General features: G+C 38.3%; 1 protein-coding gene across 3 annotated transcripts; it reads left to right on the forward strand.

Moving 5' to 3' along the window:
* Positions 1-931: 931 nt before the first annotated feature.
* Positions 932-24,704, forward strand: SLC35B3 (solute carrier family 35 member B3). 3 transcript variants are annotated; one of them, XM_050971107.1, is made up of 10 exons: positions 932-1,089; positions 4,477-4,755; positions 6,026-6,147; positions 8,005-8,159; positions 9,545-9,652; positions 11,714-11,811; positions 14,492-14,584; positions 14,975-15,086; positions 17,999-18,068; positions 19,046-24,704. In XM_050971107.1, exons 2-10 carry the CDS (start codon positions 4,555-4,557, stop codon positions 19,194-19,196), a joined length of 1,110 nt encoding a protein of 369 aa, XP_050827064.1. In that variant the 5' UTR covers positions 932-1,089; positions 4,477-4,554; the 3' UTR covers positions 19,197-24,704. The 3 variants fall into 3 exon arrangements, with proteins under 3 accessions (XP_050827064.1, XP_009087648.2, XP_030086346.1); XM_009089400.4 differs by having other exon boundaries at positions 1,087-1,213; XM_030230486.2 differs by lacking the exons at positions 17,999-18,068; positions 19,046-24,704 and adding an exon at positions 16,916-17,948 and having other exon boundaries at positions 1,087-1,213.
* The last annotated feature ends 1,233 nt before the right edge of the window (positions 24,705-25,937 follow it).

Below are 25,937 nucleotides of genomic sequence, written 5' to 3' on the forward strand. Positions count from 1 at the left end.
CGACGTGACCCCCCGCCACGAGTGTCCCTGCCACTCTTCCAGTGCAGGGAGGCCGGGCAGGCACGGAGCTCCTCAGTCCCTCCCGGTTCTGCTGCCACCCTGGGCTCCTTCCCCGGGTCCCGGCTGCTCTCTGGCGGGGCAGGGCACAGCAGTAATCGCTGTCATTGCCCAGCGGTACCCCGGGGAGCACCGCTCTGCGAGCGTGGGCAGCAGGCGGGAGGAGGGGACTCCCCCTCTCGGCTCGGCCCTGGTGAAGCCACGTCTGGAGCGCTGCGCCCAGTTCCGGGTACTCAGTACAAGAGAGACCAGCAGCTCCTGGAGAGGGTCCACTGGAGGGACGCGAAGATGATTTGGGGTCTGGAGCATCTCTCTTATGAGGAGAGACTGCGGAAGCTGGGCGTGTTTAGTCTGGAGAAGAGAAGACTGAGAGGGGATCTCATTAATGCATACCAGTATCTCAGAGGCAGGTGCCAAGAGGATGGTGGCAGAGTCTTTTCAGTGGTGCCCAGTGACAGGATGAGGAGCAGTGGCCATAAACTGAAACACAAGAAGTTCCACCTTAACACGAGGAAGAACTTCTCTGCATTGAGGGTGGCAGAGCACTGAACAGGCTGCCCAGGGAGGTTGTGGAGCCTCCTTTCTGGAGACATTCCAAACCCTCCTGGACGTGTTCCCGTGTCACTTGCTCTAGGTCACCCTGCCTTGCCAAGGGGGTTGGACTGGCTCTCCAGAAGTCCCTTCCAACCCTAACGAACTGTGATTCTGCGGTCTCCCCCAAAGCCCCGTGGGGAAGCCGCGCCGGGCCGCCAGGACCCCCGAGCCGGCCCCGCCCCTCGGGCGCGATGGGCGGTCCCTAACGCGCGTGAGCCGGAGGGCGCCGTCCCCGCCCGCCTCAGGCCGGGTAGCGGAGCGCCGAGCGAGCGGCGCTGTGTCGATGCGCTCGCTGCTCGCGCCGACCCCTGGCGCCTCCCGGCCACCACTTCCGGCGGCGCGGGCCCGCGGGAGGCGGCGATCCCGGCGGGCGGGCGGGACGCGCTGGCCGGGGGCGGCCAGCCGGAGCCGCCGTGCCCCTCCTCGCCCGCCGGACAGGTACGGGGGCGGGGCCGCTCCCCACTCCTTCCCTCCCTCCCTCGGGGTCGGGGGGCGAGGGGGAAGGAGGCGGGGTCGCTTCCTGCGAAGCGTCTCCCGGCATCAGGGGGCCATGGGCGCGACGGTGAGGGGCGCCGGGAGCGGGATGTGGAGCGGGAGGAGGCTGGCACTGAGTGTCGGGAGGGTTTCGGCCGGCCCGAGGAGGCGGTGTCCCGCGGGTTCCCTTTCCCGGGGGAAGGGCGGGGAATGGCGGCCCGTGGCGGCTGGAGAGGCTGTGCCAGCCCTGCCCGGGACAGCTGCCAGGCGCTCGGGAAGGGCACACCTGGCTCAGGAGAGTGGGCAGGAAGGGAGCCTCGGGGCTCCTGCTGGACCCTATTCCCTTCCCTGTTTTGCCTCCGGAGCAGGACGCAGGTAGCGACAAGCAAAGTGTCTGCTCAGGTTTCCCGCAGATGGACTTTGGCTTCCCGGTCACCTGGCGCATCCCTGCTGCAGTGCCAGCCGTCCTGCCACCAGGCATTTCTGGCATTTGGCCATGACACTCCGGAGGGTCATGGCCTAAACCAACCCTTGGGAGCTCTCCTTGTGTGTCTGAGGCGAGCAGTTTTTCTGAGCGGACTAAGACGCTGTTTTCTGCCGAAATGATGGGTTTAACAGATGTTCTTCAGATATTAAAAAACCTTGGCCAACCAAGGCTTGAGCTCCTTCATGATGTTTTTTCTATGCTTAGTTAACTTTTTGGAGGCAGAAGAAATTTTGCTTTTCTACTCGTTCGTTTGTTTCTCCTTCATGTAATAGTCACTATTTTCTGTGCTAGGTTAAAGTACTGACCTGCAAGGGACTTTATTTTTAAAGGGGAAGAAACAGGAAGTCTGATCTAAAGAATCTGTTGTTTACACTTTTACACAGAGGAGGAGAAAGAAAAGCGGGAAATTGGTATTTTACACAAATCAGGACAGATCTTAACTCTTTATAAAACCGATTTTTGCTGTATGTCTGTTCAAGATGTGAATTAGGTGCTTGAGGAATTTTGATGAGAGGAGTAGGAATAACAGTTTTCATGCTTAGAAAAACAGCAGTTTGAGTAGTCCTTGTGAATTTCAGAAGAGTTCTATCACTTTTGTAATGAAATTGCTTGGTGGAGACTGTTTCAAATGCATACATACATTTACAGTTTCTTCAGCTGTTAAGTAATTTTCTTTTAAAGATGTAGAGAAAAACAATTACCTTGTATCATAGTTTTGTGGATAGTTGTGGGTGTGTCTGCAGTGATCAGTGTTTCTTACCACTTTCATGACAGACTCAGTAATCTGCAAAAAATTAAGTGGAGAGACTGTAAAATTTGATGGTGTTCCTGAGGAAATATTTTTAATAGAAATAGTTGAAAATCGAAGGTTATGTCAATTGTGTGGTTTAATGTTGGTGAGCAGCTCAGCATTAGACAGACACTTGCTTACTTTCCTCACTACCCCCAGAGGGATGGGGTGAGAGGAAAGAGGAGTAAAAAACAAAAATTATGGGTTGAGATAAATATTTTTTAAGAGGCGGAGAAAAATATGGGAAAAGGGAAGCAAACCAAAGAGAAGCAAACCAAAGCTGGTGATGTAAAAATGATCACTCCTCCCACAGGGAGATCAATGTCCAGCCAGTTCCTGAGCAAAAGCTGGCTAACCAGATAGTTTGGAAAGTGTAAATTTGTTCATCATCACTTCATACCCACTTGTTCTCATTCTCCTGTCCTTAAAACTATTTTTTCTCCTTAGTGATACTCCATACTTGTATTGAAAGCAGGTCTCTTTCCTTTTCATTGGGGTTTTGTTGGGCTAGACAAGTTATGCTTTCATCTTTTTTCAGTTCCTAAGATGGGCAACCTGCTCCTCCATCCTGATAACCCTTGTTTGCCATTGTTCTTTCAGTCTTTCTCTGAGGGTGATCAGAACTCTATTATATTGTATGTGAAGGTTCACTCATGCCTCCTTGTCTGACATTAGTGCTTTTCTGGTTCCACTAAAATTAGTCTAAAACTTTTTTTTCTTTTGTTTTATGGTCTCTTCATGTTGGAATTAGCTAAAAATCTGCAGGGGTAAACTTTCTACCTCTCACTTCTGATCTTGAGGTGAAGAGCTATGAATTTAAGCGCAAATAATTATTATGGTCCCTAAGCATCTGTTATACTCCCCAAGACATTCTTTCAGAACTCTAGAAGGAGTCTTGTTCCAACCTGATATTCGCTCATATAAAAAAGAAAACATAAGCACATTGCAAGCTTCATGCTAATACTTAATTTCTCAGCTAACCTTAAAATTTCTAGTATTGTATAATATATTGTATTTACCAGTGTTCTTGCAGACTACAGTGTTAGCGTGATCTAGTGTTAATGTACGGGGACATTTTAAATTTGAAAACAATGGGGAAAGCATTTTCTTTTATGTATGTGTGATGAGAAGAATTATTCTTGAACTGGGAAAAACAAATCACTAAACAGTTGGGACAAACACAGTGTAATTACTGACTGATTACTGAACTTGATGCTGACCTGCACTTAAAAATCTTGGGACATTTGGCTGACCACTGTGTTTTATCTTTAAAAAACCCATCAAATATTTACTGTCTGTTGAGCTGGAGAACAGAATTATTTGCATCTCAGTCTACTAAGCTGCTACATTCCTTCTCTAGGCTTCAGTCATCCAGTTTTCTTTTCTGTTACATGTGGAAATAGCTGCATGTGATAAATATTTAAGAGATTGCCATATCATAGACCTCATCAGATAAGCAGTCTGATTTTTGAGACTGGCATTTCAATCTCCATGTTCTTTTCTGAAAATCTGTGCAAGAAATAGTGAATAAACGTGAGGATGAGGGGATAACTTCTTCGGCTTCCATGCTTGTAATTGGTCATAGGCTCAAATCTGTAGTTTTCAGCAAGGCTTCCTGTGTTGTGAGCTAGTCTGGTGTGTTTTGCTGAAGAGACGAAGGAAGGAAGGTAGGCAGAACCACAGTGCTTCAATACCAGTTCTTTCACTGTTGGTCATGGAGATCACTTCTCTCCCAAGCAGTCACTCCTGTGAGTACATGATAGGACCAGTTAGAGATGTTGAGAAACTGAAGCTGGTTTTCTGTTGCTGATGTTTTAGCGTTGTTTAGTTGGTTTGTTTGCTATGTCGAATGTAGGAATGAAGCAAAACTGCTTTCATAAAGTGTTGTTTGCCTCTGTTGTTAACAAAGTTAACTGATCTTAACTTTGGGCATCAGAAAAGATAAGTAAAATTTGTGAGTAAAACCAATTCAACAAAACTCTAAAACCTTTTACCCTACAAATGTCACATTCATTTCCTGTTGTTGTTGGAAGGCTGTATGTTATCTCCCATCTGACTTTAGCATTTCTTTCAGCTTTCAGACAGAAAACACATAGAAGAAGAAAAGCAGGCAGAAGACAACAACAGCCCCGAATGCAGCAAGCCAGGAACCATGGATCTGAAATTCACTTCATCAAGAAAATACATTTCAATCAGTGTACCTTCCAAATCTCAAGCTATGTCTCCCCATATCAAATCAGTAGATGATGTTGTCGTTCTTGGCATGAATCTCAGCAAATTTAGCAAACCTACTCAATTTTTCATCTGTGTTTCTGGAGTTTTTATGTTTTATCTAATCTATGGATATTTACAGGTAAATATTATGAACTTGTGTCTTAGGCCAATTCTTCCTACTCGTCTTTTTCAATAGCATAATAATATAGTATGTATTTTAATATGTATAGATGTTTAAACTAGATATTTATGGCAAAGTCAGCCGTTTCAGTATTCAAGAGCAGCAAGTAATATATAATCTATGTTGCCATTGTGGTTCATGTGCCTGTAAAGTTTAGATCACTTGTACTTTCATAACTTGATCTTTTACTTCTGTGTGCAAGACACACCAAAGTCTTCATTGATGCTGAAACCTTTAGATCTCCCTAGGTTCTATGAGTACTGTACAGTTACAGTCATCTTATTTTTCTCTCTGCTCTCAGGATAGAGCTGAAACTTGTGCTATAGTAATTTTTTAAGCAAAAGGATTATGTTTATGCCATCTTAGTTAAACATTTACCATTCTGCTAATCTTTTGTCTCTTATGTTGAGCAGCTACATTTCTGTTCCCTTTTAAAATTATTTTTAATTTCATTGAGTATTCTCAATAAAGCAGTGATTAAAAAACTTGATAATTAAAAATCATGTTTCTAATGCAGTTTTCAAATGTAGCTGAGAGGTTTCTGAACATAAAGTTACTTCAAAAGAGTCAGGAGAACATGATCAGTAATTAAAAGCAGAATCTCAAAAAGGCAGATATTAGGTAGCCTTTTGTTTCTATAACTGATATACCTACATAAGTCTTTATGATATGTATGTATTTTTCCAGAACAAATTGCTCTGGTTTGAAATATTCCTACAGTGTACAAATTTTTATGAACTCACTAAGTGCTATTTAATGTTGGCACTCAAAATATTAGGTGTGCATTCCTAAGAGCTGAAAATTATCAGTAAGCGTGTTTGTTAGAGAAAATTTGTATTAAATTTATCTGGAGATATTTATAAAATCTGAATAAAAATGGTCTAATGAAGTAAATAAATGGAAGAGCTGCAAAAAGGCAGGCAGGAAGCCATCTGTAATATGAGGTAATTAGTAATGCATCAAATGTATTCCCTTAATGAATTGATCCATTAATTTTGTTGTATTTACAACAACAGTAAATTTTCTTCTTTCATTTTGGAGAACCTAAATGGTCTTTTCTTTTTCAATATTTTTGCAAGTTACATATGGTAGATAAATCTAGTTTAGAACCAGCAACTGCAAAGGCTAGATTTGCATGTACATCAAGGGAAAAGGTCTGTTAATTCTTTTTTGTCCATTTAATATTTTGGTGTATGTACATGACTTTGGTGGGTTTTTGTTTTTATAGGAATTGATATTTTCAGTGGAAGGTTTTAAACCTTTTGGTTGGTACCTCACTTTAGTGCAATTTGGATTTTATTCCATTTTTGGACTAATAGAATTGCAGTTGATTCAGGACAAAAGAAGAAGGTATGTGTTTTTCCAAGCATTTTACCCACTGTCCATGAAATTAGAAGTATTTGATACTTACCGTAAATTTAACTTCTGTTTTTTGAATGTGAGTACTGTGAGGCATTGCTAGCAGTTCTGTAGATAAAAGGAAGTGAATTTGCTGGATGATGTTAGAGAATATTTTAGAAGCACCCACATGGATTTGGGACCTGTAAGTAGTTCTGTTAACTCTGCTGTCACTGTCCCACTTAGAGGATATATTGTGTCCTTAATGTGGCTGATAGAGACTGAGTCATGTATGTGTTGCTTGGGATATCACATCTAGAATAGAGCCAATGCACTTCACAGCACTTGAAGCCATCTGTCAGTGAATATGTTTTCCTCAAATATTAGCACCTCCTCACCAAGAGATTCCTCTTACATGCTGTGCATCTTGGAGAATGTCAGAGGTCTGCTCTCTGCTTACTGTGTAGCTGAGTGGGTTTGCTTCAAAGGATGTGCTGAAGTGTTGTGGTTTTCATTTAAGACAGGACTCAACACTCTGCCACAAAACTGTCCTGTGTTTTCACTGCAGTTGACCGAAGAAATATTTGATGTCATGAATCCCACTGGAAATGGGATGTATTCTGACTCAGTGTAGCCATTCTGCAGCCTCCTACCCAGCTGTAGTCTCTGCGAAGTGTTTATTGAGGCGCTCTGGAACTTGAATGCAGGCTGTCATGGTGTACATGAATTTTAAAGTTGCCTCATATTCTAGTTGAACATAACTAGTTTTCCTTACCTGCAGTCAGCCTTGTATGATTTTGTATATACTGGTTTTAGATTATAAAATTATTTTTTAGCTAAACAACATAACTTTGATAAATTATTCTTTTTATTTTAAATACTGACAGCTCATATTTCAAGTTATATGACTTCCTGAGATGCATCAGATAATATTGCACAATTACCTTTCGGGTTACTTGTATTTATGGGGTTTTATTACCAGTTGGAAGTGCTTACAGAGCATTTTCCTTCAAGTAAGTTGTGTTGGAAATGTAGATCTGAAATATAGTTTATATTTTATTTTCTGTAACCTAGGCATCTTCTTGTAGACATGTAGAAATCTATATTTCCTAAATTTTTAATTTTTCTTGCATGCCTCAGAGTATGTATACATCACACAATGAGTTAGAGTTAAGACAGGATTGCAGCAAGACAGCTCCTTATGCTCTTAGCGTGGTTCTGAGTATGCATGAAAAAAAGCTGAACATATGCACAGCAGTACTTGTAAAAAAAGCACAAAGTGAGCACAAAAGTAACTGTTGGATCATCTGTTGTCAGGTGATAATTTCATCAGACTGTGAACAAAACATCTGAAAATGTTCAACAAGCCCCTCTGTTCATGGTATCTGAATCACTGCTCTCTTAGTTTCATTGAGTTTCATTAAAAATTGTACTTTTTTCAAATTTCTTTCTTTTAAAAATGTCAAGGTTCACATGAAAACTTCACCAAACAAGTTGTCACAGTGACCTGTGACAGAACTAAGATCCAGGTTATCTCAGTATACCACGTTTCCCTTGACCTGAAACCTTTGTCTTGATTCTTGTGTAAATAGCATACCTTCTCAGAAGGAGATTAAAGAATTACTGCTTGAATACTTTATGAGCCATAAAGTTTTTATTGTCTTGTATTTGTTTTTTATTTGCAGTAATTGAAAAAAAATGAAATATGAAATCAGACATTTTTGTGCATTTAAGTTTCTGTGAAGTGAAATTCAGTGAGAAAGATGTTGAGGTTGTATTACAAAAGCATTTCTTTACCTGAATTTTCCAAGCTAAATCCCCTTTTAGATGAGTTTGTAATGCCAAGATTTGTATGTTTATGTTTTGTAGAATTCCTGGCAAAACCTACATGATAATAGCATTTTTGACAGTGGGAACTATGGGTTTGTCAAATACCTCTTTAGGATATCTGAATTACCCTACTCAAGTCATCTTCAAGTGCTGTAAACTGATTCCAGTTATGATAGGTGGGGTTTTTATACAAGGTAAGTGTCTTGCTATTAGATGATTTTTTAAAAAATTCCTTCTCTGAGAGGCAGTCATAGATGGAATCCTGTACTTTTTTTAATTCTACTGGTATAACTTCTCTTATAGAAGGAAAAATGAGAATTTCTGAAGCATCTTCTGGGAAAATGTACAAATATATTTAGATCAAGAGAAAATATGGGGAAAAAACATTTCTTGCACTGGTCACTTGCAAAACTTCATTTTTACACAAGCTTTCTTAATTTTTAAGTGTAAGTTTGTTTTCTAAGCTAAATATCTTCATAAATTGTATAATTTCACAATTGAAATGAAAAAAAAATCCAACCATGAGTTGTGAAGAAATCTCTACCCTTGTTAGAAGAGATTAATTCCTAAATTTTGATCAAATGTTTAATCAGAAATACACCTGATTTTGCATGTCTTTGGCTAGTCCTAAAGTCATAGTGCATATTCCAATAAGAGAAAATGGAATATGGAGAAAAATGGAAAAAGGTTGCCATTATATGAATAAATATGCTTCAGTGTTTCTGATTTAGAAGGGTTAAGCATATTATAAAAGTTTGTGTTCAATACACAAAAATTTAGTCAGTAACACTCCACATGGACAAGTATAATGGAACAAAATGTAGAATGCTGTATTTCTATTTCTGTAGGTAATTGTGGCCTTCTGGTTGAAAAACAGCTGAATTTTCAGAGGAGATTTCAACTTTACATATGTACATGCCTACACAGTATTTTACCTTTTATTGAGAGTAATTTTATCATTTTAATGCAAAGTGACTAGTATTTCCCTAAAGCTTTATGGAACTTTTTGTTCCATACAATTGTGCTGTATTACTGTTGTAGTCTCAGAAGCTATTTCTTTGTAATATTACTGTTACAAAAATTCAGTTCAAGAAACTTCCCTTGGAAGCTTATGTTCAAAGTTCAGCTTCTGAGCAAAGAATTCATTATTTTAAACAAGATATACTAACTCATGCTTTTTCATGTCCTTAGTTTCTTTTTCCATTCCCCTCCACAGCCTGTCTCTCCCAAACTATAAGACAGTGTAGGGTTCTCAGAGTACCAAAGCTGTCTGTAACTATTTGGAATTGACTTCTTTCTGATCAGTAAAGGCAGCTGAAATGTCTTGTATGAGGGAAAAGTATTAGGAAGCATCTAAGCTGTCCTGAAGTTGCTAGGGGAATGCTTTGTCAGGGAGGATGTGTCAGTGCTGTAACTGTGAACTCAAACCAAGGCTGATTACAAGAATCAGGTATTTTCCCTGTGGTAGGAATTTCTGTTGTAGAAGAAGCTAAGTCTGTTTGTGAAAGACCAGAGCATCGTTTAAGTAGAAGAATTCTGAGAGTGCTAACAGTCCGTTCTTGCTGTTTGTATTTTGTAGGAAAACGTTACAATGTTGTAGATGTGTCTGCTGCCCTATGTATGAGCCTTGGATTAATATGGTTTACTTTAGCTGACAGCACAGTTGCACCAAACTTCAACTTGACAGGTAAAGACATAATTTAGAGTTTAAAAAAAATGCTTGGTTTTTACTACAATAAGCATTCCATAGAAGTTCAGAGTTCTTGTTGGAGTGCCTTCAGGTATCCTACTGAGAATGCAAGTTTCATTGTAGCTTGGCTCTAGCAGAACTCTGTCTGTGGCAGAAGAGACTTCTATTCAAAGTGTAAATTCCTAGGTTCCTAAAATTTCCAGAAACTGCACCCTCTTGGTTGAAATGTCTCATGTATTCTCAAGAAAGACTTAGCCCAGTACATATATATTAAAATGGATATGATAAAATTCGGTTAGAACATTTTAAAACTTAAAAAGATAAGTTGTCTTTTCTAGTTAAATTTTTAAGTATTTTTCCATTTCAGAACCATTTACTTTATATTAATGGATGAGCGCAGTCAGATTTGCTGTAGTTTTCAGGTGGAGTTCTCACATTTTAGCCTTTTAATACTATCTAAATCAGAAACAAAGCAAGGATTTTAAGCTGTTTGGAATGAAAAACTTATTTGAATTTCTTTGTCAAATGACAAAGGGTAACTGAATTCCTGAGTTAATTCCAGTGATTTGTGTGGAACTGTTTCTATGCAGATTTCTTTCAGAACTAATTTGGGTCCAGTTTTTCCAATTGTTTTTACTTATGCCTTACATCCAATAAAACTTTGCTGGTCTCATTTGTGGCTTTGCTGCTGCTGCTTCTGCTCAGCACTGCCACAATGAGTGGAACAATTGTCTTCGTACTCCAAAATGTATAATGGTCATAAGATTAACATTTTTCTGGTCCCCACATTTCTCCTCTCCATGTGCACTGGTGCTTCATGTTCCAGGTAACCTTTTCATCTCAGTCCAGTGCTGAACCATACATTTGTCCAGTGGTGTGGCTGAGCCATTAAGCACGGCCAGAACATGAATCATAATGGAGAATGCCCATGGAGACATGCATCCATCACTTTACAGAGTGAAATTGCTGAGCTGGAACTGTTACTATATCTTTGGACCAGAGCTGAATCCGTGCAGATGAGATACCCATATTTTTAGCATTACCAATATTATTCATGTTACCATGTCTTTTCTATTGAGTTGTACCTTTTCCAGTGCCTGATAATCTTGAATGATGAAGAGACCTGGAAAGTCTAGCCTTGGAAATGAAATGGTTCCCTAACTAAAAACACTGGTTTAAAGTTCTTACCAAGAAAATACCACCTTAAACTTCATGGGCCTTAAAAATGTTAAAATCTTCCACCTCTGACTGTAAGAACATAGAATTAAGAAAATAAAACCACTGCTTGTTTCTAATCTTCTAGTTTCTTCCCTGACATGATCTTTTAAGGAACCAAGACTAGGGCGGGTTTTGATTTGCATTTTGATGATCAGTATCTTCTGTAATGTTGTATACTTAGGAAAAGTGTTATTTCAACCTGTGTTCATCATTAAATGCAACAGTCATGAAAGTTTGTACGTTGGGAAATGAACTGTGACTGACATGACTAGAGTTACCAGTTTTTTTGTTATTAGAAAGCTGATTACAGAGTGACTATATAGTGACTTCCTTGTCAGCATAAATGTTAACTTAAAACCATGGAGTTTGTACCTGAACAGTAGTTTTTCTTTTAAATTAATGTTTCAGTACTTAAAGATCTCTACTTTTCAATCCTCTTTCATTTGTTTTACCATTATATCTAACATTTTTATTTGCCTTTGTCAGGAAAAAAATAATGGGGAATTAACTTCTCAAAAAGAGTATTTTCTCCGGTTATTTATCTTCATTAACTTACTGCAACTGATACTCTGTCGCTCTTGTTACTACAGTAGCTACAGCTGGCTTCTTTATAGCAATGTCCAGATGTTCCCATCAAGCTTAGAGACACTCAGTGCTCAGGGGTTAATTGGTGGAGGGAGAGTGGAGGTAGGCACTTTTTGTACTGGTGTCATGAAATATTTTTGCTGACATTTATAGGGAAGAGCTGGGTAGTATTTCTCTGTTCCTTGGACTTTTTGCCACCATTTTGCAATGACTATTCTGAAGAGTGTTTGTTTGTTTGTTTGTTTGTTTTAATAGGTGTGATCCTAATATCCCTTGCCCTCTGCGCAGATGCAGTTATAGGAAATGTACAGGAAAAAGCTATGAAGTTGCACAATGGTTCTAATTCAGAAATGGTAAATACCATTTGCAATTTTAAAAGAACATGTTTTACCATAGGCAAGGCCTCTGTTGGCAAAGCATGGGACCTAATGTGCTTTTTTCTCGCTTATGGAGGGAAAAGCTCTTGGTGTACTGTTCTTGGGGTTTTATCTGAGGAGTTCTGCTGATTTTGTTGTTTCATTTTTAACCTTTAAAGGATGCAGCTTTCTGCGTGCAACTTCAAATACAACTACAATATAGCTACAGAAACACTCCTTTCTATCAACAATTCCTTTGTCTACCCTGCAGGCCTGAGAACAATGTAGTGTTTTTTGTATAATCATGCACTTAATCTCTAAAAAAATACACACTGTTCTTCTGGGATAGTTGGGCATGTTACATGGAACATGTTGCTTTAATTTACTTGCTATACTTTATATTCTAGAGTGTGCTAGTGCCTGGGAGGCAGGTTTTTTAAAATCTTTTGAAATCTGTAAAACTCTGGGTGAATATTTTTGTTCCTGATTCAGTGAAATACAATTTTGATAATGTCTTGCTCTGGTTTTTTAATGTACTTACTTGGAATGCAGATTATCTATTCATATGGTCTGAGGTTATTTCTCTTTTTAGACAAGACTTGTTTGAATTTGGCATATTTTTCTCTGAAGTTGAGTAAATATAAGTAAATCTTTTACTATAAAAGGCATGATATGAATATGCCACAGGTAATAAGTTACTGAAATTTGTTTTCTATATTTGGTATGTATTTGATATTTAACTAGAAAAATCTAATTTCTCATGAGGATAGCTTCAGAAATGGAGAAAAAGTTAGAAGGCATCTTCATTTAAGGCTAGAGATGATTTAGGCTTGACAAGTTTGAGCTACAAGTTTCTGGAAAGTGGAAGAATATATACCTAAAAGTGCCACTGTATTCTTGTTTTTATTCTTGTACTTTTTCTTAGTGTTCACTGTTGAGTGCTGCTGAGGGCAGAGATTTGGCTGTGTGACCTGGTGCAGCGTTCTTTAGCTGTCATTTCCAAAATCCAAAACCAAAGGGCAATCTGTAGCTTTTTTCCTGCCCACTTTGCATTTGACAGTCGTTGCTGCCTTACTTACAAAACTCCTGCTGTCTCTAGGACTTTGCTTTTTATTCTGCATTAGTCTGGCAGTGTTGGTCCTCATACTGTATACTCATGCTACTTGTAGAGAATGATGGTCTAGGATATCAAAGTTTTGCTCGTGGTTTAGACATTCCACTTCGGGATTTCGTTCCAAGAATTCGATGCAGAAGTACAAGCAGAATTTTGGAAATAGTTTTCTATACTTGAGACTCTGGGTAAAAATTGAATCTGAATTGGAGATCATGGTTAATGGACAGTCATCTAGAAATAAAACTGAACAATAAAAGAACCTGTCATCCGCAGGGTCTCTCTTACTCTGTCAAATTTGGAAATTACCCTGGATTTAAGCAATTGTGGAAAGACAAAAGACGTTTTGTGGATGAAATAGTAACCACTGTTCTGGAAGATTTTACCCGATTTTTGCCTTTTGTGTCATTTTATGGAAGTGACATATATTAGACTGCCTAACAAGGAAATAGCAATGTGGTGCTTTTTCCTGGCTGTGAAAAATGAAGTCTTTGGGTACTTAGGGAGACAAGCTGGATGCAGAGGCAAGCGAAGAACTAGGGACCAACTTCTGTGCATATAAACAGCGTCAAGTAAAAGCTCTGAGGATTAGGTCACTGGTTTTTAAGTGTATGAAAGCAGGTCTGCTCTTTAAACATGTATGCATCCTTCTTTATTGTAGAGCAGTGATAAGGGGTCTGTTGTCTCATGGAATTGCTAACAATTTTTAATAGTTTTTTCTCAAACTGAGATATAAGACACTGAGTTTTGAGAGCATAGTAGATCAGCATGTTTCAGCCAGTATTGTGTAGAATAGTTCTGTTGACAAGAAAAGACTACTAAATGTTGCCCAAACAGCTGAATGCCTCCTGCTGCATGGGAGGATTGATAGATGGATGGATGGACAGTTCCAGTTTATACTTCTGTCGGCTCTGTGTAGGAAAGGATAGATGAAGATTGTTTTGTTGCTCAGTGCACCTATTAATTGAGTAAGGGTGCAGACAAAATAAAGAGCTTACCTGTTTCCTGAGTGTTCTGAGCACTCAAATAGGCCAAAACTGGTCATGTTTGAAAATCCTGCATGTTATAACCATGCATGTGTGCCATGCATGTGAACTGAAGTGACACAGATGAAACTTACGTGACACTCCTGGTGATTCTGTGCTACCCTTTGCAAATTTAATGTATTGCAGGTGTTTATTGTGCTGTATAAGTAGCAGAAAATGAAATATGTGTAACGTGTTCTTCAGACTATTAAATTGCATAGTTGTGGGAAGTTTTATTTAGGTTGTAAAATCCTGAACCTGAAGGATTTACTACAGTTGACACTGACCTCAGGATATTATTAACTGACTAGCTTTCCAAACTTTTTATGTTGTTGTGGGTAGGAAGAATGTGTCTAGCACTTAAAGTTGACTTTTCACTGTACATCAACTATTATATAAATGCTAGTAAAAATATTATCAAACCCTTCAAATTCAGCTCTGAGTTGCTGATCGTATTAATGGGGCCAAGCATCTGAAAGCATTTAATTTTGTCCTTTTGTAAAGTATCACCTACTAATTATTTTCTCTTACACTATTCTAGGTTTTGTATTCCTATTCAATAGGTTTTGTGTATATTTTATTTGGATTAACATGCACTAGTGGATTAAGCCCTGCAGTAACATTTTGCTCAAAGGTAGGTGTAAAGATTTCCCTTTTGCTATTAAGAACATCATTGGAAAACCTTGCTCTGTATGATTTAGAAAATCTTACCACTTCTCTCTCTAAAGTTCTATTTTCATCATGTAAAAAGGTTATACAGTAAGCAAGCTTTTCCAGTCTTTGATGTGTTAGATAGGGTAATGTTTTAAAAGCTACAAAATCACAGGACCAGACTTATGAGCTTATAATTTCATTATTATTTTTCCATTATTTAACTAAAATTAAATAAGGTTTTTGCATGAATGCATTGTTGAACAGCTTATTATTGCTCAAGCAGTTGATTAAAGTCTGTAGTTTTATGTCATTTTGCAATACCTCAGGGTTTGTTTTACATTTTCCTAACTGGCTTTTTTTATTGTTGCAGCATCCAGTTCAGACTTATGGTTATGCATTCCTTTTCTCCCTGACTGGGTATTTTGGCATATCCTTTGTTCTAGCTTTGATTAAAATCTTTGGTGCCCTTCTCGCTGTAACAGGTATGAACAAATGATATTTTTACTGCCTTTGTATAAAAACAAAGTAATCCTATTCTATTATTTAGGACAGAGCCTTTGAGAATAGTTCTTACTCTGGATTTTTTTCTGTTCTTTGTGCTGACTGATTTGTGTAGCATGGATCTTCACATAGTGGAATGTGTTTGAGATCTTCCTGATTCTTTTTGTGCCACAGTTTCAACCATGAAGAGCCTGTTAAGGAAACTTGTGCATATAGTCCATGCCATGTTTTAGTGCAGAAGCAAACACTGTTCTAAGTGGAGGAGTTGAAATTGAATCACAGAATCATTTGGGCTGGAAGGAGCTTCAAAGACCATCTAGTTCCAACTCCCCTGCTATGGACAGGGACACTTTCCACTAGACCAGTTTGCTCAAAAGCACCATCCAACTTGGCCTTGAACACTTCCAGGGATAAGGCAGACACAGCTTCTCTGGACAATCTGTGTCTCACTACTCTGCCAGTAAAAAGTTTCTTCCTAATATGTGATCTAAAGCAGCCCTCTTTCAGTTTAAAGCCATTCCCCCTTGTCCTGTAATAACATGCCCTTGTAAAGAGAACCTTTCCAGCTCTCATGCAGGCCCCCTCCCTCACCTCTAGGTACTGTGAGGTGCTATAGGGTCTCCCCAGAGCCTTCTCTTCTCCAGGTTGAACAATCCCAAGTCTCTCAGCCTGTCTTCATAGGAAAAGACAGAAAGGAAAATACATGCACCAATTAAAATGTAAAAGGAAAAGTACGGCTGTTCTAGAAAGGCATACTAGGCAGTGGCATTGTTTCTAAGCCCGTGAAACTGCAAACCTTAGTCACAAGGGCCTGGTGGGGGGAAAGGTGTAGCAAGATGTCATGTAGCTACTTGCCTTTCTTCTTCTCCTCCTAAAAGACATCCTGGTTTCTGTCAGGTGATGCTCTACTTCATTCACAGTAGTGGAAGAGAAAATACATCATTGTTCTCTGACCTGAGGGTTGCATGCTCTGATTTCCTATTAGTTATTTCCTATGCAGTATATCTGTTTTGTATTTGCTTTTAACCAAGTTCAGTAGCTCTCCTGACTGGAAATTGGCCCAGAGGAGAGGGTTGTTTCATGTATTAAAATACCTCTTAAAAAAAGGTCTCACTGTACTAAAAAAAAGTTTTAAAATGCTGTAGAATAGTAAACCTTTCCCCAGTTTTCTAATGCCTGACCTTGACAATTCTACCACTTGAGCCCTTTCTGTCTTGCCTGTAGCAATATGAAAATGTTTATTGTTCCTTGGAAGAACACCACATTCATTACTGTCCCTCCCAGCTCCCCCATCTACCCTCCCCCTTCTTGAGGGGAGTGGGGTGAAAGAGTTTAATGAAAATTGTATTTCTATTAGCAGAATGAGAAATTATCAGACTTAATTGGGAAAAAGAAGAAAAGGCACTTAATTTAGAAGGAAATGGTTACATAAATATTTTAATTAATAACTGATTTGAAAGAACAGAAATAATTGTAATTAGAAAAACTGAAGTAATTCAACCATTTTTTAAATTATTCATTCGTAAACTGTTTTCTAATTAAAACTCAATTTTCTTTTTCATTCTCCTTTAATTTTTCATGTAATAGAAAATCATTTTATTTGATGTGCATAAATTTCTTAAAATGTAAAAAGAAAATTATTACTAAAAAGTTGAAGTTTGGGCAGATGTAGCAGTAGTGAAGGCTGTTTCTTCTACTATAAAGTACTCTTAAGTGAATATTTGTGGGGTAGAGTTGGGAAGAATGAAACTTACTTTTCTAGCCAAAGCACTGTGGAAATACATCAGTAGTCATTGTTTCCTTTTGCCAGTGTGTTGCAGTAAGACTAATTTGGATGTAGTTACACAAATAGGACTTTCCAGTATGGTATAGTTAAAGGAACTTCATGGTAAGCAAAATATTTTCTGATAATAAAAAAATAATATTCTTTAGGTGCAGACCTACTGCACCTTGTACTAGGGTCTTTCTCAAGTGAGAACCCTTTGCCATCATGTAAAATAACACCTTCTCAGCCCCTTAGCCTCCATAGCTTAACTTGTGTGCATTCTTAGTTTGTTTTTAAACATTTTCTACAACTTTCACTCATTTATTGATTTTGTTTCAGTGATAAACTTCATAGGTTTTCTGGTACACAATTCTCTAGTAATGCTTTATCTTTGTTCAGTGCAGATAGCATTGAAATTGTTCAAAAAATTGTTGGAGCTGTAGTTAATTTCAGAGCAAACAAAGAGTTTATCTCTATTTTGGAAACAGGATTGTGTTCTCCACTCTTCTTACTACTTGATTCTTTTTAGTGAAAGGATCAGGTGTAGAAGAATATCTCTTAGTGGTTTTGAGGGAAACTTCCTAATGCAGTCACTGAAGTCAGACATCCTTGGTCTCTTAGGCTTCTAATCAAAATTGTGACTCCAATGTTACGGAAATTTTCAGAAACTTCAAAAGAATGGTGAGAGGATAATCCCATTCCACTCAAAAATAGAGCCCAAAACACCACGGAGTTGTAATAACATGAGGTGGAAATGGCAAGATATTTGATCTTTGGTTTTTGGTCTACATCCAAGCTTTAACAGATGAGTTTATATCATCAGTTATTTGCACGTTGCTCTCTGAGACTCTGAATTGATTAGCATGAAGTTATTAAATAGCTTGTTCTGGAAATTTCCTTGCTGTGGGTAGTGTGACTTGTGTGGCACTACTGACACAGTGTACTTGTTTCCAAAAATCACATGGTTCCAGTGCTGTTTTGCACTGCACTGCACTCTGTGTTTGCACCAAGGCTGTGATCATCATTTTAGTGAGACAGTTATTTTATGAAGTTACCTGCTAAGCCTTTGTTATGTTCTTTTGTTGTAACTGAATTCTTAAAGAGGTTAATACTTGTTTTCCTCTCTAGTAACAACAGGAAGAAAAGCAATGTCCATTGTGCTTTCTTTTTTGTTCTTTGCAAAGCCGTTCACGTTACAGTAAGTATTTATAGTTTTTAGTGGTCTACAAAGTATTTTATAAAAAGTTATGTTCTTCATCATGGAAATACAACGACACTAATCATAATTGGGGTTTAATGCTTGTCTTTTTGTATCCTCTACAAATGTTGGCAATCTATTGTAAATATTGACTGGCGTGTTGATGCTAATCATGCTAGAGAAAAGAGTTTATATTTTTCTAAAGGTCTAGAAGACAACAAAGAAAATTAATCATAATATCTAGTGCTTATGATGCATTATAAATTGTTTGAGTACTTTCTCTGTGTTGGAAAACTTGTGTAAAGGAAGGGATTTTCTCCATTATGGTATTGTTCCTGTTTTTATAAGCTCAAATTTGAATTATTTTAAATAACAGTATTATCTTGATATTGTCAAATGTTTGAGTAAATGCAGCTAAGTTGCTACTTTGATTTTAATTGCTTCAGGTTTGAAACAACATAAAATTCTATTTTATTTCTATATACAAATTGCTTTAAGAAAAAAGCTTGTGTGCAAATCCCAAATGGAATGTACTACAGCTAAAAATATTGAGGCTTAAAAGAATGGAGAGCTGAAACAAAAATATGCCTACGTTGGGATGTACGGATGTAAGGCACTGAGTGAGAAAACGTTTTGGACCAGTATAGCTCTCATAACCATAGGAAGGAAAAACATACTAAAACCCCTCAGAATTATTTTATTCACGTGAGAAAGAACAGATACTGTTAAGTTATCATTTCACTTATAAATGTATTTCAATAAGCTCTCCAGCCAGGACAGGAATAAAGAAGGGTAGAAGGATAGTAATAGAATTTCCCTGAATCTTTATTATCTCAGAGCCCACTGATTTTGGGGGATTTTTCTTCTACTATTCTCTTCTTAATGTGAGGTTTGTTTAATCCACAAGTATTGGTATGTAATTGCTACAGCTAAAGTGCTAATGGTAACTTTTTTCCTCTCCTCTGCCTCCCCTCTAGGTACGTGTGGTCAGGCTTACTGGTTGTCCTTGGTATATTTCTTAATGTTTACAGTAAGAATATGGACAAAATCAAACTGCCTTCACTGCTTGGTCTTTGGAAAAAAAGTGTGGAAGAAAGAAAATCAAGGACGTTTTCACAAACTGTATAGACAGTGGTTCATGCCTTGTCTAGACTTTGACTTACTATTTTATTAGAAGACTGCTTCAACTGATTCACTTTCCAAAGGGAATGTTTTTAAAACCAAAGGAGCTGAAGGCATATTGTCTGCTTGCAGATTGCTGTAAATGCACACTTTCGTGAGCCCTTTCTTCAGAGCACTTGAATTCATCACAAACGGTGTTATAGGCCATTGTCAGATGGTTTTATCAGCAATGAAGGACTGCAGCTCCTGGCAAACTGCTGAGAAGCTGCACTCAAGTGGGACACAGTAGAAGACTAGTTTGGGCATTTTAATAATATTGGCCATGTGGCTGATCTGAAATTAGTGGTTCTTTGTTAATTGTCTAGGTGGGGTAATTTAAATGTAATACTGTACTAATCACCAACTGGTTGACCAAATTGAGAATTTAAAGGTGGAAGGTTTAGAATACAGTATGTTGCCACTCTTTTACATTTTAAATAAAAATGTTGGGGTTTGTTTAAGTTATTGTTCAGATCATCACAGAACTTGATATTTATTGTTATAATGGAAATTTTTATTGAAATCCTAGTGTTACTCTTTTTGAGTATTGCTTGCAAGCCACAAAACTGAGATTGAGTTTGTGCAGTCAACACTCATGCTTTTGCTGGGGGGAAATGGGCTTTTAGGCCTGAATGAGGTGAGAAGGAAACATTGGTGTAAGAAACTGTTACTTGCCTAATCTGTGGTGAAATACATCATTTTTAGTGGCCTGTTGCCCTCTCTATCATAGTGGTATAAAGAGACATGGAAGTTCTTAAACTGATATCATCAAATCAAAATTCCTCAATTTCAGTATTGGAGTAAATAATAACAGCATCAGCTAATGTGATTGGAATATGTATTATGTCAGTCTGTGTGGTCTTCTGATGAAGTTAAGAGGATTAGGGTACAGATTACAGTTTTCTTTCTTCAGTGACAGGAGGAGACAATGTGCTACCAGTCTGTCTTTTTCATCATAAATTTAGAAAGACTAAGTCCATTTATCGCTCTTTCTTTTATAGTAAAATTGCTTTTGATTCACTTGCCATCTCTTTCATTTTATATATTTAACAACAGCACTTTAAAAATACTAATCACCTTACAAATCATTGTTCTTACATGGTCATGGTTTTTTTGTTATTATGTCCCTTAGATGCATCTTGGTGTGTGTTCTTTCAACTTAGACAAAATTAATTAGATAATAGAAATATATAGTCAGAAAGAACATACAAAGAATTAAAAAATCTCACAGGATGGCCTTCTGTCAAAAATACTAGTTGATGAAAGTATTTGAGATATACAAAATGTTTTTCACACACTTAGAATTGCTGTTCAAAGGAGCTTGTAATCAAAGCAGAGACACAAAATGTGCCTTAAATTTTTCTTATTTATTTGGTAGCTTGCATCTGCCACGTTAAATATGTTATGGAATAGAACATGGGATAATAGCCAGCTGAGCACAAATGGAGGAACAAGAGAAGAGCTGTGCTGACATAACAGTGATGCTGACGCTTCTCTGGGGTGCCAGCAAAGCCTCTCAACACATACAAACCCACTTTTGCCAAAATGGGAGAATTTATTGCATGGAACTGTTTTGGGTTTTAAATTCCCAGCTGCTGCATGATTGACTGTGTCCTGGATCAGGTAGAGAGGTGAAAATTTGATTAACAGATACACCTTGAAGGATTCAGATGGCCTGCCATGGCTGTCCATTTCCATGTTGCAGCCAAAGTTTTATGATAAGGTATAATAAAGCATTCCAATTTCAAATTTGGTGTAAGAGTGCATTTGACCAAGTCAAGGGGATTGATACACTTCTTTCCCTGTAATGTTTATCAGCTCTTACATTCCCTTGCATTCTTTCTACTAAATGCCGTGATGTTAAGATAATTTTACTTTTTACGAAGTCCTCGTTCTGCTATCTGTAAACTCTGCCTGTTGCTAAACTTTATTAACCTTCAGGAAAGTAAGTTATGTGAAAGCTACAATATATGCAGAAAGTCATAGTAAATGTAATTCATTTGGCATCTGTTTTATTTAAATAGATGAGAAGTCAATTACTAAGTTTCTGACTAGAATTCAAATGTAGTATGTATGTTTCTGGACAGTTAATATAATCCAGTTTTGTCTCTATTGTGTCTCTTTGGAGAGAATAGTAATCAATAATTCACCTTTTAATTTATTTTCGGTTGTATACAGGACTGAGTTAATGAGCTATCATTAGCTCATTAACTAGTTTTGATTTATTTTTTTAATAATTTTCTTAACTGTAGAAGTGTATGTTTTGTTTTACTGGTGTACTTCAAAATTATTTTTATATACAGATGGATATTGTAGGTTTACTGTTAATAGCATAGATTTAAGAGTTAGCCCTTTATTTTCATAGGTGTGAGTCTAGTACTTGCCAATCAACAATATGTGTGTTAAAAAAAATGCACACACAAGTGAGAGTAGTTCATCATTTGCCCACATCATGGTCTGTGGAGTTTGATGCCCTCTTTAAGAAAACTTCATTTCAGTGAATTACTCTTTGTGGGGTTTTTTTAATAAGCTTTGTAGTGCATGCAAGCTAGAAAACCTTACAAACCTGCAAGTGTTCTTACTACAAATTTTTGGGGTTGATATGTATGTTTGGTTTGTGTTGTCTATGAAACATGAATAAGGGCTTGCCCACAAAGTACCTGTAAATTATTTATTTTTTGTGTAAGAGCACTTATATTGGGGTATTGGTTAACCCTTCCCAGTGTTGAAGGCTGGTCATAGTAGCTGTTGCATTTTATACTTATTGTTTCCTGGGCTCTGCAGTAGGCATGGGGAAACTGTAGGAAAAGCCAACCAATTGTCTCACCAGAAAATTTGTTATCTAAATATAATGTGAATTAGTTGCTTCTCATTCTTGTCCTACTCAACTTTTTCCTCTCTATTAAAAAAAAAAATCTGTGATGTAGGAATTAGTTATAACAGCATTGAAATTCTCAGTAAAATTTAAGTCTGACCAGCATCTCCATTGATGTCAGCAATCTGCCTCTGTGACACCTGCTTCTGCCTCCTTTGGATTGCTGAAGGAGCTCTGTTTTCCTAAATCAGCATGCATTTGCAGTTGCTTTCATGTTACATTTTTGCATTTGTCTTGCACAGTTCAGTAATGAAGTAATTGACTGTGCAGTGGATTTCTTCAGTATTTCAGTACTTCAGTATCAGCAGAACTGCTGATTACATGGTACCTTTGTGGGAATACAAGTGTGGAAGAGCTAATGCCCTGCCCTCCAAACCTATAGTGTTTCCTGATCTTGCATAAAACTGTTTGTCTTCATCTTGTTTTACCACTTCTGTACTTTGAACTTTTCCAACTTTTTAAGCTAAAGCTTGGGCTTTATATCATTTCTACTTGTCTTCCTTACTTCCTTACTTTTCTTTCTTGCTTTCGGATGTGAAATCCTTTTTCAACATGCGCTGTTTATGCACTGTGTATTGTTTCAGGTTTGTATTCCTCCATTTAAAGGCTTGCATCACACTGTTGCAGGTTGGTCACATTGCAGATATTCTGTTTGATATAATTTATAACCGTCTGGGTGATTACTTTAAATCCTTTATTCTCCATGGAAAAATCTTCCATACTTCTCATTATTTTTGGAAAGTTCTTGATGAGTGCACATATGAGTTAACTCCTTGACCTCATTCCATCTTCCAAGAAAATCTCTCTTCTCCCTTGCCTGCCTGTGAGAACTAGAGGAAGAGGAAATAAATTATTTCAAGTGCTCTTTTTTTTCCTTTTATAAGTGCCTTCCTCACTAACCTGGTATGTCTTAATTGTTTCTTTTATTTCTGCCTCCCATGCTCCCAGGCACAAGCAAGCCCCTTTCTCATGTTTGACTGCTGCTTGTTCAATCATGGAAACTTTTTGAGTTGTTTACTGTTCTGAAAAGAGGTATAAAATTGCTTGTATACTCTGGAGGGCAGGAAATAATAAGTAAACTTCACAAGTTAAGGAAGTAATTAAATGGATTAATACTTTTTTTCTGGAGGGATTTTATATATGGTTTAGTTAATAGCTCAGAATTTGTTAGTGGAAGCGGTTTTCTTTTACATTTTACCTCTTTAAAAGTCTTTATATTAATTTTAATATTTAATATAAAACTCATGTTTCAGCTTTTAGAGATTAATTTCAGTCTTGCCTATGAGGCAGAAAAGCCCTATCTCCATTTCAGAGATGTAGCATAAATGGTATCTTGCCCAAAGTTGCCTTGGTAAGTCTGATGAGCAGGGAATATTAAGTCCAATGTGCCCCAAGTCCAGCAGAGCCCATCTGTACTTTAAATGAAATGGTACCAATGTAAGGTCAGGTTTTTTTTACCCCCAGCATTAGAGATGTTAAATTGTCGCTCTTCCTTGTTCTGTACGAGTAAAATTTAAAGGGAAAATGAGAGAGCCATAAAATTTTATTTGAAGCTTTTTTGCATTGTCATTTTTTGTTGATTTGTTGTTTTCTGTCAGCACCTGTGTGGACACCGTAGCAGTTTTAGGAGAAGCGTAATATCCTTCACTTTAAGGTGACTGGTGCACCTTGCTACTAGTCAAAAGCTGCTGCCCTGGAAAACTATGAGGAATTGTCATCACATGAGGAATTAAGCATAATGATGCATTGTAGGTTCTGTATCACTTTGCCATTCTCTTGTAGAGAAGCAAAGACTATTGCAATAAAGAATATTCATGCACAAATAGTCAGCTTAGAATACAATGCTGCTTAACACTTGTGTACACCTCGACTGGGCTGTTGTGCTAGTTTTTTGAGATGTGTTAGCAATGTATTGATGTATTGCTTGTCTCTACTTTTGGTTATTTAGATGTTTTCTTTGTTAGATTTCTCAGTTTTATGCTTACTCTTCTTTTTTTTCCCTTTTTTTTTTTTTGCCTTTTTTATTACTTATGTTTTAAGTGTAAAGTTTTACTTTGTAATTTTCATTACATCTGTGGTGCTGTGTCCAGTTCTGGGCTCACCAGCACAAGAGGGAAATGGGGCTACAGGAGACAGTCCAGCAAAGTGACAAGAAGATGATGGACTCGACCATCTCACCTGTGAGGAAAGGCTGAGAGAGCTGGGATTTCTTATCCTGGAGAAGAGAAGGCTGGGGGGAATTCCATCAACGTGTACAAACACTAAAGAGAGGGCACAAAGCTGGGGCAGCCTGGAGTGACAGCGCTGGGGCAGTGGGCACATACTGAAACACAGGAGGCTCCCTCTGAATAGTGGAAATACTTTCTTACTGTGAAGGTGATTGAGCACTGGCATGGATTGCCCAGAGAGGTTGATGAGTCTCCATCACTGGATATATTCAAAACCCTTCTGGGTATGGTCTTGGGCGGCTGGCTTTTCTTTGAGCGGGGGCAAAGGCATTTTCCAACCTCAGTCACTCTGTGATCTTTAATCTTGCTGTCTTTGTCTATCTTCCAGTTTTCTCCTGTTTACAAATTGTTAATAAATATGCTTAAAACGAGCATCTCTGAGTTGGCTACAGTAACTGCTGGGGCTGGCAGTGCCATGCTGAGAACACCTGATACTGTTCTTCTGGCTGCACAGGGACTACCTCCAGAGCACAATCCCATGGGGAGAGAGACACCTTCATTTGGTAACTGCTGCTCAGTGCAAAACAAGAATATGTGGCTGAGCAAATGCGAGACTTGTAGATGAAATTGATACTGTCACTATAGAAGGAGTTCAAGGTTGCTTTTTGTTTTCTACATTTAGATCTGGCAAAGCTCTCTGCTGCTGTAGTGCAGCACCTGACCTGCAGGTACTCTGGAAGTGCTGCTACGCTGCTTGCTGCCTTCTTGTCAGCATTCTGCATGAACGTGGACAGCTGTGGTAGATGCCCTCTCACTAGTTCAGAACCTGAGTATAAACCACTCAAGTACAGTTCTGTAGTGACAGGCATTCATGGGAGCAGGTCTGTGCAAAAGTCCAGTACACAATGGGGTCTGCAAGAAACATGCGCAAACTGTTTCTTGGGGGCTGTTGTGCTGGGGTACTGGTTTTAAGCTAAAAGAGGCTAGATACAGATTGGGTATGAGGAAGAAACTGTTTACAATGAGAGTGGCAAACCAGTGGAACAGTTGCCCAGAGAGGTGGTAGATGTCCCATCCCTGGAAACATTCAGGATTATCTTGGACAGGACTCTGAGCCACCTGATCTAATTGAAGGTGTTCCTGCTCATTGCAGAGGGTTGGACCAAGTGACCTTTAAAGGTCTCTTCTAAACCAAACTATTCTGTGTTCTCAAAGGCGATTTGAGGCCCCTGGAAGGCTTTAATGCATAAGGAAGAGTTTGTATAGGCTTCAGGCAGTAACAAGCAAAATTTAAGCTCTTTAGGCTTTAACATGCCTTTAATCTTTTGTTGATTTAGCCTTAAGTAAGGATTATTTATTTTGTGTACTATCCAAATTTTGGTACTGGAAAATCTTTTTAGTGAGAAATACACTAAAAGTTGCCCTTAATAAGCAGTTCAAGCTGACAGCTGGTAGTGCTGTATACCTACACTATCCTGTGCAGTGCAGCTTATAGACAAAAAACTGAGTGAGTGCTTCCCTCTTCAAATGAAGACTGTATTCTTGCCGTTGAGAAATATATAAAAGAAAACAGATTCTGTGTAACTTTGTAGATAAGAACTGGTTTAAAGGTAGCTAATCCTTACTTTGAGTAACACCTGACTTCCCTGGACTCCTTATTCTTAA

Source organism: Serinus canaria, chromosome 2, assembly GCF_022539315.1.
Source record: "Serinus canaria isolate serCan28SL12 chromosome 2, serCan2020, whole genome shotgun sequence".
Lineage (NCBI taxonomy): Eukaryota > Metazoa > Chordata > Aves > Passeriformes > Fringillidae > Serinus > Serinus canaria.